Genomic DNA, 12,804 nt, shown 5'->3' with positions numbered 1-12,804 from the left:
CTCGAAAGTGGATAATCAGATTTTCTTGAAAAAATTGTTGATAATTTTATATTTTCGGATAAATTTTTATTGAACCATATTCTGACATGTGTCTTGATTTAAATTTATAGATTGAAAAATCTTTATAAATAAAATATTTTTATAAATTTATAATCATCTCAAAATCATTTCCATTCTTTAAAATTAAGTGAATGAATTTTTCCTCATAAATTATTCTTGTTTAAATATCGACCGTTAACTGAATCAACAGATTGTCGTGTCCAAGAAATACATAATTGTAATTTTTGAGAGGGGGGCCAATTAGTACCCATTTTATTAAATATGTATATATATATATATATTTATATAAAACACAAAATATGTGAAAATATATGAGGGTGTAAAAATTTATGTTACAGTGAATCTGAAATTGAACTAAAATAGCAGTAAAAGCATCGGTGAAACAAATAAAAGTAACTAAAACAAGGTTTCATTTTATTACAAGTAACCGGTTTATCCTGGAACAGAAGGAAAGCAGGAAGCATCCTGAGCAGCCTGAGCTAAAAATAGCAACAACAAAAAAAAATGAGTTCAAGAGAGCAAAAGATGAGGAGATTTACTAGTACTGTTCCTGAGGGATGCCTACGTTAATTAAATTAGGACCAGAGAAGCCTAGTTAAAGGAGATGCAATAGGCCTAATGGTTTACCAAACATCTAGATGTAATTAAACATCTAATGTAAGCCAGAGATATAATTGAATACTTTCCTATTATGCAACATATGCTTGGTGTAGTTGCTTAGATGTTCATTTAAGAGTGTAAAGTTGTTTGAGTCAATTTGAAAGTAGGGGGAGCATTCACAGAAGAGCTGTATAAACTTGGCAGAGGACTAACACTGTCAGCATTAAGTCTTGTTGCACTAGGTTTGTTCTCTGTCTGAAGTTTATAACATCATGTTCATGTTAATAGCTAAACAGAACAAAGAAGCCTAGTTAAAAGGAGATGCAATAGGCCTAATGGTTTACCATACATCTAGTGGTAGGGCATTCTTGTAATTAAATTAGGATCAGTGTGAAGAGACACAAAGAAACTCGAAAACCCTGTTATGATGATTAAAACACCATTTCTCAAAGGCTTTGATCCAATTACCTTCTCTTCTTATGATGACCCCCTACTTGTTTCATAAAAAGGATTGGGATCGCCTTAGTTGTGTTAAGAAGATCTGGAGGAGAGACTGTAAACTACTTAATGTGTCTGCAAATAAAAAAGACTTAATAAATAAGACACAATCAAGCCATACAAATTGAATTCGTCATATATTTTCTATAGGTTAAAGAAAAGGGTAAAGTAGGTTCCCTTCACATACTACTCTACTCTACACAAGCTGATAAACTTGAGCCTAATAGTACACTTTTCTGGTTCCCTTTCATGAATCTGTTTACAAAGGAAGGGAGGAATATGCAATATTTTTAACAAAATTTCAGGCCCGGGACAGTAAAAATCCCAAGAAAAAAATGCCTAGCACACACTGACTGTGGCTCCTCCAGGCTTTGATATCCGTCTCCTCTTATAGTATAAGAGTTCAGCATTACCACGTTTCATGTCTTTTTTACAGTCATTTCCTCCCTCAAAGGAGTTCTTCAGACCAATCCCACCTTGACAAGGTATGACTTCAATATCAGTACTACATCCGCTACCTCCACCCAGATTTAGAGAGCTTTGGGCTACTACTCGTTCTTCTTGTACCATCTCAGAGACACTACTAATGCTCCCTTGTAGATCTAAAACAGCATTCATATCTGTAACGCCGCAATCTTGTTTAATACTTTTTTGTGAACTTGAATCTACACAGGCCGTCTTCAAGAGTTTCTCACACATAATACTGCCCTGGAACTCTAGGAAAGTAAAATCCAATAGTTTCAATCTCTCAGACTGTGACATCTCATTAAACCCAAAACAATTTATCCATTTTTCACGTACACTTTCAGCAGAAGGCAAAACAAGCCTCTCTACTCCTGCTTCAGTGAGTACCTTTTCGAGCTCTTTCATCAAAATATGACACATTCCTAAACTCCGATATAAAAAACGTGTTGCAACAAGAGGTATTTCTGCCACCTTATCTCCATATATTCTTACAGTAGCCACAGTAATAAGTTCATCGTTTCTCTCCAGCAGCACAGTGTAGAAGCCAGAAAAGTTCAAGCGGTTAAGCTCTGACGATCTGCTAAATATAACATCTTTAACAAGATCACTTTTGGTCCGAGGTTCCTTCATGGGCTCAAAACACTCTTGCATGAGACCAAGAGCAACATTAAGTTTGCAATAATTATCTATCGAATCTGCAATACTAGATGGATCATGATCACATTCATCAGGTTCCACGTACTTCAGTAAAGTCCAAGTTAGATCATCTGTCAAAGTTAGATTATCTGTCCCAACTCGAACTGGCTTACCCAGACGATTTTCCAGTTGCAATGAAATATTTTCACATTTTTTACTGCAAAATAAATATCTTCTAGAATGACTCGTTAGCAAACAATCAATCTTTTGTAGGCAATCGTTATGGTATCGAAGCCTACACTGGTGACAATTCATTACACCATCTTTAGAAACTTCAGTCTGACCATTTTTTACGCCCAACCCACAGATTTTGCAGCAACATGATGGGCAGTACCAGTTACCGCCTGGAACCTCCTTCAAGCCAAGGCATCTTTCATGGAATGCAGATGGACATCCATCGCAACAAATTAATTGACCCCAAGAGTGACAAATTGAGCATATATCGTCATCCTTGTCCTGATACTTCTTTTTAGCCTTCAACTCTTTTGTGGCGTCTTTAGCAATTATATTCTGTCTCAGTTTCATCTGGCACTCGTGCAGAGACTTGTCAATTTTGCCATCCGGCAGACACAAAAATATATTGACTGAAGGCTGACAACGAGTACCAATATTATGAACTTCAAAGTTACTTACAGTAAAGATTTTTTGGCAGCAATCGCACCTGATCCCATGACAAGTTATTTTACCTTTTTTCAAAATCTTACCATCCCTTATATATTGCACTCCCTGCTCCAGGCGAATCACATTCTTTTCTATTAACCATGACAAAACAGTTCGAGGATTTGTGGGATAAGCAGATGGTACCACCATATCAGGAGCTCTTTTTCTTGAGCCAGACACACGGCCTTTAACAGCACAATTTGACTTATCCCTACTTTGAACTTCCATTAGACTCTTTTTCTTCTTTAAAGACTTCGCTGACCGGGAGCGGGAGCCAGGATTAAGAACACTACTCTTTCTTTTCTTTTCGTTTTTCACCTGATACACCTTAGTTTCTAAGGCAGAACATACACTCTCACCAAGCAACTGTGCTTCTGCTAGCTTCACCACATTCCTTTGTTCATCTAGAAATCTCTTGCAAGCTAATCGAAGAGAAACATACAGCTTTCCACATGGTGAACTGCAACATAATTCTTTTGACCGCATATTGTTTTCGTAAGTGTAATATAACTTCCACCCGACAGCAGAAAGGTGTTTCTTTGCTCTCAGTTGCATATCCCTAAGCTTATCATCATCTCTGGGGTACACAATTTTCTTGATGTCACATAAATAATAGTCAATAACAGCTTGAGGACAGTACTCAGGTTCAATTAAACCACTATCATAATCAGGAAAATCTGTTATTTGTTCATCATTACGTCCACGAGACTGCTCATATGATGGAGTTACAACTGTGGTGTCAGATGCACTAGACAACCTGTTTTGTTCATATTGAGGAATAACAGAAACATTTGCAGAATCAGATTTTTTTAAATGCTCGCAGACTGTTAAAAGTGAATGAAAACACTCCTTACTGCCATGAGGTTGAACGTAACGCCATCTCCGAAAACCTTTGTCTTGAAAATATTCAGCTTTCCAGCCCAAAAATACTAGGTGTTTCCGTAGATTTACTTCAGCAACTTGAAGATCGCGCCTAGTCTTGGATGCTTTGCAGTAAATTTTTGAGTATTTCTTAACTGCATCAGCACAATACTCAGGGGCAATGTCACCAGGAACCCAAACACGCTCCTTACTTTTCTTCGACACCTTACAGCTACTATTGCAAGACTCATTCAAAGATAACTTATCATCCATATAAGGTACAACTGCCAATTCAACAGGACTCCCACACGGCGCTTCATGTTGAAACATCGGCTCGACTGAGCTAGATAACAGTACCGTATCCACACCACTATCCACACCTGACACCACTCCATCACCACTAATCTCGTCAAACCCTTTACTCTTCAACAAACCATACAAATCAGCTCCCTTAACTTCCAAAAACCGATAGCTTTCCTCCAACTCCCTCTGCTCCGAAACCTCCACCGTCTTCAAAAACTCCTCCATAGTAATCTTAAGATTATCCATAACAACCTCAAACAAAACCCCTCTCCAAACATCCCTCCTACAACAAGTCCACTCCTTAACACTCTCCTCAAACCCCTTCTTCAGCCTAACATCATACCAAATTTGCTTAACCGAAACAAGCACTGGCCAACACTCTTTCTCAAACTCATCAACCAATTCAAGAAACACCCATTTCCCCCGCACCTTCCACTCCCCACTCCACTCATCCCAATCTTGACTAACCCTCACCCCATTCCCATTCCCATTCCCATTAACCCTCATCTGATCACCCATATCGGGAAAAAACACGTTCCGCTCCACACCCCCTACAAACCTATCAAAAACCACACCCTCCCACCAAGCATCCTTATAATAAACATCTACACACTCCCCATACTCCAATTCACTCACATTACACCCTACATTAGGCCTAATCATTGGCCGGGTCAACCCGCGATAATTCAAACCCGACCCATCATCAGAAACATCAACAGACTCAATAAACTTATCACTATCAACACAATCAATAACATCACTATAATTATCTTTAACATCAGATAAAATATGATGGTATTTAATTTTTAAAGATGTCTGATTAAAAAAAACAACCTGACCAGAATGCCAAGAACCAAGAAACCCATCTTCATTACTTCGTACTTCGACTTGTTCGCCTTCCGACAAAAGCTTTCTCTTCCTCGTCATGAGTAACAAAACAAGAAGCGCGTGTGTGTTGTGTTAGGGTTTTTGTATTGTTGTTGTTGTGTCTTAGTGATTTTATTTATACGGGTCGGGTTTGTTTTCCTAATCTTATAAGACATCGGATTATAGACACTAATGATGAAAATTTTGATATATTTTAATAATTTTAAAATTTTAATTATACCAATATAATCCTTATATTAACATTATTTGACTTTCTAGCTGGATTTTATTTTGATGGGATCTTTGATGCGTTTTTAATACATCTCACAATTCGTTTCCAGGACTTTCATGTTTTGTATTCTTAAATCTCAAACACAAAACCCACCCGATTAATTTTGTACTTTATGGACGTGTTTTATGTATAAAATAATACTCCCCGTCCCTAAAATGTTTTCTATTTATGTTGAACATGTCTGTCAATCCACATTTTTGGCTGTTAACATCTTTAATTTTATATTAGTATTAAATATAAAAATTTCATTATATTAAAATACTCATAAATACAAACTCAAGAAAATCGCTCATAACTATATTTCATCTTATAAATTAGACGTAAATTAATAGTTAATCGCTTATCATTAATAGTTTTAGAAGTCAAAATAGGAAATGTATAACGGGACAGAGGGAGTACTAGTTTACGGGCTTAGTGATGTACGGCTCTTAGTTAATATTTATATATATATTTTTTTATTTTATATAATTTTATTAAAATTCTATATAAATAATTAAATATTAAGTAATGATTATATAATTATAATTTCATTGTTTATAAGTTCAAGTTAAGTTCAAATATTATAAATAGCATATTTTTATCTTATTCATAAATAATAATGTAAATATTTGTTGTTATTGAGACTCGAACCTGAAAACTTATATGTATATTTATAAAAAATAATATAAATATTTTTTGTTAACGGGATTCGAACCTGAGAACTTATATGTATCTTTATAAGTAATAATATAAATATTTGTTGTTGACGGTATTCGAACCTTGAAAACTTGTGTAGCGTATTTTTTTAGTATTTAAATTTAACGGCTATGATTATTTGATGAAGAAGATCTGACGGTCGTGATGAAAAGAGATAACCAAAATGAGAGGTTAACCAAATTACAAATTATACCTCATTCCGGTTATTATGACATACTAGCTTAAAACTCGTGCGATGCACGGATCGCAAATATTTTTTTTAATATTATATAATTTTTTAAACAAAATTTGAATTCAATTTTGATTTTTGTTCATTTAAAACTTCAAATGATATGACTTCATAATAATTTTATTAGTAGATGACATATGTATATGTTCATAACTTTTTTACAATATTTAAACTTATTTAAAGTGATAGCATTGGTAAGGAGAGAAATGTTATCATAACGAAATTATTATTTTATTAAGGGTAAAAATATAATGTCTTCATTATGTTGAGACCTTAAAAAATAATATTTTAGCATGTTGATTATTTAATCGATTAACATTAATTCTATAAAAGATATTTGAAAAAAGACAATATTACTGATTGAACGATATAGTTTTATTGATAATTCTATGTCTATTTTTTTTTAAATAATATTTATATTTTAATTAAAATTTAATTTTTAGTTCACATCAATATGATACGAATTTTTAGTCTAATATTAATTTGATTTATCTCGAATCAGTGATTTATATTATTTTATTTTAGCTTGATGCCCAATACACCAATCAAATATTTTTAGTTTAATTTTTTTAAGTGTGGATCAATAAGATAATTTTGTTTTAGCTGAATAATTAGTATATATTATTTTATTTTTGTTGGTCGAGTTGTATTTTTATTTTAGTTTTGTGTTAGTATGAATCAATTGTATAATGTATATTTTATCCTAGATAAATAAAATATATTATTTTGTTTATCCAAGTTCATTTGTATAATTTTTTTAAGAGGAATGATATTATTATTATTATTTTGTCTAAGCCTGATTCACACGACATATCAGCTAAATCTTAATAATTATATTTAGTTTGCTTATTAATTTAGCCCGAAGTAACAAATTAGAATAATATATAACTCGATATGAATTAAAATATAAATTGCTAGAAGAAGTTGAATTTAATATAAATTATAATGATATAGAATTCGATATAAAATAGAATTGAAATTGGTAAAGTAATAGAGGAAGTTGATTTCAATATCAATTAGCATTAGAATTAATTGACCCAATAATTAGAATTGAAATAATTAAGTAAGGGTAATTAAGTAATTTCAGCAAGTACCGACCGACCTACTACCAAACTTTTAATGTTTCGTCTATTATAATATAGTATAGATATAGTATAGATTACAGATTTAAAGTTACCAAAATAAAGGTAACAAAGGACCAACAACTAAATTTTTAATGTTTCGTATTTAATATGATAGTATAGATTAAGATATTTAATTAAATAGGTAAACATGAATCTATATTTATATACATGCAATGTTATAAAATTAAGCATTATTTTAAAAATAAATATATATATATATATATATTATAAATAGAAACACATATGTCACTATAAATATTTATATAAATTATAAATTTACTTATGTCGTATATTTTCTGTTATGCCGTATACGTGAAGGATAAACACAAAATCTACGTTAAATCCTTCGTCGATTTTCATGCTTATTTCATGTCTTGTGCCTAAATGCAAACACTTTCGTGTCATTTCGTGTCATCTATCAAGTTGTCGGACATCATTTTAAAGTTTTCGTGTAAGTAGTTAATGCATAATTCTATATTATTGCAATTACAAATTGGTTTTTGATAGCAGATATATGCAGGTACGGATTGAATTCTTAAGGAAACAAGTTTCTAGAATTCTTATATAATTATTCTAAATTGTTTTCAGAGGAAAGCGAGTGTTGAAAATTTTTAACTAACTAAATAATGTAAATTAAATATGTAAAAGTTTAGGTCAATTCAGTTTCATCATAATTACACCAAAACAGTAACAGAAATGTAGCAATTTACCCAGTCGAGTAATGAAAGTAATAGTGAATCTCTCACAAAAATTAACTTTCAGAAATCCAATAATAATCTCGCACTCACACTCATTTTTACTGATCTTATGTTTGCCTCGAATGATTAAAATCTCTCAATCTATTATCACTATTGACGAATTACATAAATTAAGTATTAAAACATATAAATTATAATTATTCTTACGCAATAAATTATTGACAAATCAAAACATAATCATGGTATAAAAATAACACTTATGTTAATGATATTAACAATAAAAATAGCAAGAATAAGGATGAAAGTCATGTAAAACATATACTAATAATAGCTCAAATGGTTAAGGGCTTATCTCTTGTCGTCCCAGGTAACATGAGTTCGATTCTCGCTCACCCCCGAGATTTGTTAGAACAGATACTCAATTGTAAGGCTTATAAGCCAAATTAGTCAAAAAAAACATATACTAATAATAAAGAAAAAATAAAATACCTTTAACTTTATATTAATGGAGAAATCGAGATCCAAGCTTGTCCAATAAAAGAGACCAAGAACAAAAACCCTACTCTATCTATGTATATATATATGTCTCGTTCTCCACTAATAATAAATATAGATTTCACCCAAAAAATAAAACTATTTTATTATTCTAATAAAATTTCAAGTTCCCCTATAAATTCACAACTAGTTTTCCCCTGTTACTTGGTTGTTCAAATTGGATTCTCCTTAAGTTAAACCATCTCTAAATTAAATAGAATTCAAAACACGGCTCTTGAATTACGTATGCAAAAATACTAGAAAAATTGATGAAAGAGATGTTGAAAACAAAAAATAAAATTCGTAATATCAGCTGCAACTCCATCCTCTATAATCTGACAAACTATGATGAGGCGCTAATCTACTATCATGCCTACCAGTACCCCGTTTTCTTTTAACCACAACAACAATCTCATACCCAGGAACATCCTCATCCATAGCATCATCAGGAACATCCTCAGTCTGCCCATTACCATTCCCTCCCTCTCCCCTACCCTTACCCTTGGAGCAAGTCCAACAGATTACTTATATGAGCTCTTAACTAAGCTTATAAGGATTTTGAGCAAAAATAATGCTGCAACAGTCTCTTAGTAATCTCTTGAAAAGTTAAGAGTAACATCTCATACCTTATTAGTAAGGATCCACTAACCATCCACTTCTTTGGTTTTTGTCAATAAAAGATTCAATTATCCCTCTTTTTTTATTCATTTTCTCTCTCTTCCTTCCTTTTTTGTCCAATTCTTTACAAATATAATATAATAATAATAATAATAATAATAATAATAATAATAATAATAATAATAATAATAATAATAATAATAATAATAAAGGATATGTATAAGGATTATTATTGGAGTTCAAATATAAAACAATGTCTTAAGTCACTAAGACTTATTATTTTATGATATATTTAAGGAACACACTAAGATACTGGTGGACTTGCTTTTAACCTCATCCACCTCCCTTATCTTCTTCCCCTAACCTCCTTCACCTTTTCCCCCTTCTTCCCCTTAGGCTCCTCCTCGGTCTCCTCATCCACCTCATTCTCCTCCTTAGCAACCACCTCATCAATCGGCCTAGCCCAGAACTCAGCAACTAGATATGAATCCCTAATAGGATCGGGAAGAGGTCTCCTGATCAAGAACCGCTCATATGCCCACAACTGCAACAACCACGTACAAGAAGCAATCCACTTCTCCCTTCCCCCTTCTGTGCATGCTCCAACCCCTTGTATAAATATGAATGAATCACAGAATCTTAGGACCATATATGCACACCCATAAGGCTACGGAGGTGTCTAATGTACTTCGGTGCGCCGCATTCCAACTACTGGTAGGAAACAAAACAGAACCAACAACCATGAGAAAATATGCCTGTGTGTGAACAACAATCCTCCTCGTATCAGGACCCGGATCAGGACCTGGATCAATTGTAAGAACCCAAATTTTTGACATCGGTAAAAGACCCTTATGAATGGTAATATAATAACTTGAATTTTTGAGACCTTGTAAAACGTTTAATGAATAGTAACCCTGACGGACGGGAAAAACTTTTGAGCCCACACTATGTAGTGCATGAGAAGATGAGTTTCAGAGTTGATATTACGATTATACGTACCAAATGAGTGTATGTAAACGCTATTAGTTTTCGAAGAAAACGAACTTTGAAAAACGACCGTATTTACGACTCATCGAGAGTTTCGGGAATCACAATATAATTACAAGATTAAGACCCTACGGATTTATATTCAAGTATGATAATTAAAAATATAAGGAATAAATACGAAAGGAATTACGTCGCGAACCATTTACGAGTAAGTATTACGAAAACGTTTAAGCAACCGAGTGAACGCGTAAACGATTAAATAAACGTAACGCACTAACTAAACCATGGTAATAAAGTAACCATGGTTACTTTATCAAATAGTAAGCTAACCATAGGATGATCAAGCAAGCTATCCAAATAATGTGCTAAGGAAGCTAACACAAGTAGTTTCCAGGAAGCTACCTAAGATTTGTCCCCAAGATTTGCAACAAGAATAAACCTAGGATTCAACCTAGGAAGAATAAAGATCAAGGAAAGATATCACCCCCATTTCCTAGAAGCAACCTAGCAAAGCAACCAAGGGAAGCAAGTATAAATACCCCCCCCCCTTCACCATTGCTCCATTCGGCCCCTTGAAGAAAAATGGGAGAATTCAATTTCAAATCTCAAAATCTAGCCATGGTAAAATTATCCCATTAATTCTAAAGCTTCCTAACAATCAAACTAAGGTAATAAAATTCTTTCATCTCTTTTTATCAAGGGTTGATGGGTGAAATAAAATCAAGAAAGTCACTAGTGAATAGTGTGAATAGTAACTCCTCTTTGGTTTCTTGATTTCAATGGTGGTTTTAGGTTCCAAAAATCATACCAAGCACTTCCAAGCCTCCACCATCCTCAAGAACACATCTCAAGCTTTCAAGTAAGGTAAAAATCTTTGGCCCAACTTTATTTAAGTTTCATTTTTAAGATCCATTTAGTATGTGGTAGAAAACTTAGTTTAAGAAGTTCTATTATTGAGATCTTGAAGTTTAAGTTAAGTAGATTTAAGGTTGATTGTTGTTGCCTTAAGAACATGATGTTCTTGAGAGGAGTTTGTGTGTCGATGATGAAATGATTATTGTTCGTGGTTGTGTTTAGAGTTAGGGCGTAAACGAAACCCCGATCGTAAACGTAACTCCGTTAAAACCAATGAATCGTAACTTTAAGTTTCTGCAGAAAATCCTGGAGTTGTAAACTGTAGTTTCTTGAAACATAACCCTTGATTATGATAGGAAATGTTATAAAGATCGTTTAGGCGCTTGAATCGCTTGATTCCGATTTACGGATCAAAAGTTATGGTCGTTTTAGTAAAAGTGATTTACGCGACAAAAACTGCTACAAATCACAAACTTTGAAAATATAAAGGATCGACTTAAAAGTGTTCATAAATCATGAAATTTTTATAGAGAGTAACATATTGAGTTTCCTAAATGTCATAAAAATTTCAAGTGAAAAAAATGATTTTTCAGTTTTATAAAAATATCGGAGCCGAGATCGCGCGATTAGAAACCGTAGAATCCATAAGCGGAGCCGACGGCGAAAATGAAAATGAACCTAAGATACTTAAAAAAATGAAGTGACCATAATGTGAATAAGAACTTAATGGAATAATAAGGGTAGTATAAGTTGAGATGGTGTATAATAAGTAGTGCATGAGTGCGAGTCGCCGTAAATTAGGACGGGACCTAATAAAACGAATTGTGTTTATGATTATAGATTTCCGAGCGGAACCTAAAGCATCCTCCACCTCGAGATACCCAGGCAAGTTTTCAAACCCTACCTTTTAAGAACTTTTGTGTTGTGAATATTTTACAAAACTGTGATATATGCATGAGATTGTTTTAAACTGTTTTACGAAGTTTGAGATGTATTACATTACTCAATTGTTGATAATTTCTAGTATATGTTCATACCGAGTTCGAAATATTATATTTAGATCAAGAGCCGGTCGGTGTAAGCTTATAAAAATCCGGAAGTATCCCGGAGGAGTTTATAATTGAGAATGTTGACGCTAGCGAGTAGCGTGGCGTGTATATATTTTAGACTGAGGATCGGTCAGTAAAAATTGATGAAAACCCGGAAGTATTCCGGAGGTGTTTTAATTAAGAATATTAACGCTACAGTAGAGCGTGATGTATAAGTCGTAAGATCGAAAGTCGGTCAGTTTTGTTTTATAAAGTATAAATCCGGGAATCATCCCGGAGATATTTTGGACGATTATAAGTCCATAGTAGTACATTTTAAAAGGGACTCAACGTCCACTTACGAAACATTAAAATACCTCGAAATTTTATTAAAAACGATTTCCCAACGATCATATTACCTCAACTATATTTTATGGTTCGAATAATAAATACTGTGATGCCCTCCAAACCCGGGTCAGAAGTTTGGGGCTCACAACACACACCACAATATTTAAACCTGTATATAAAGTATTATATGGATTGACCCTTCTTTACACAACCACGGATCGCAACAGGTTAAAGTATGAAAACAAGCTACAACCTTACCCTTTATTACATCGTACCAAAACCCAACTAGTTCAACTTATAATTGTTAATGATATCGTACTTACAATCTTACACCACTCATCTATAATATAAAGCTCCTGCTAGCTCGATCCAACTTAAACGGAAA

The 12,804-nt window shown here is 33.3% G+C and overlaps 1 protein-coding gene across 1 annotated transcript; it reads right to left on the bottom strand.

The window, feature by feature from the left end:
• Window positions 1-1,497: 1,497 nt before the first annotated feature.
• Window positions 1,498-5,070, bottom strand: LOC141703081 (uncharacterized). The gene has a single exon (XM_074506689.1). The coding sequence runs from the start codon at window positions 5,068-5,070 to the stop codon at window positions 1,498-1,500; it is 3,573 nt and encodes a 1,190-aa protein (XP_074362790.1).
• Window positions 5,071-12,804: the final 7,734 nt, after the last annotated feature.

The sequence above is a fragment of the Apium graveolens genome, unplaced genomic scaffold (assembly GCF_009905375.1).
Source record: "Apium graveolens cultivar Ventura unplaced genomic scaffold, ASM990537v1 ctg6190, whole genome shotgun sequence".
Classification (NCBI taxonomy): Eukaryota; Viridiplantae; Streptophyta; class Magnoliopsida; order Apiales; family Apiaceae; genus Apium; species Apium graveolens.
Note: the sequence above shows the minus strand (reverse complement) of the source record. Positions and strands in the feature narration are given on the sequence as shown.

What these genes read in the sequence shown, in the direction of transcription:
- LOC141703081 (XM_074506689.1), bottom strand. Translation starts at nt 5,070, where the DNA reads ATGACGAGGAAGAGAAAGCTTTTGTCGGAAGGCGAACAAGTCGAAGTA.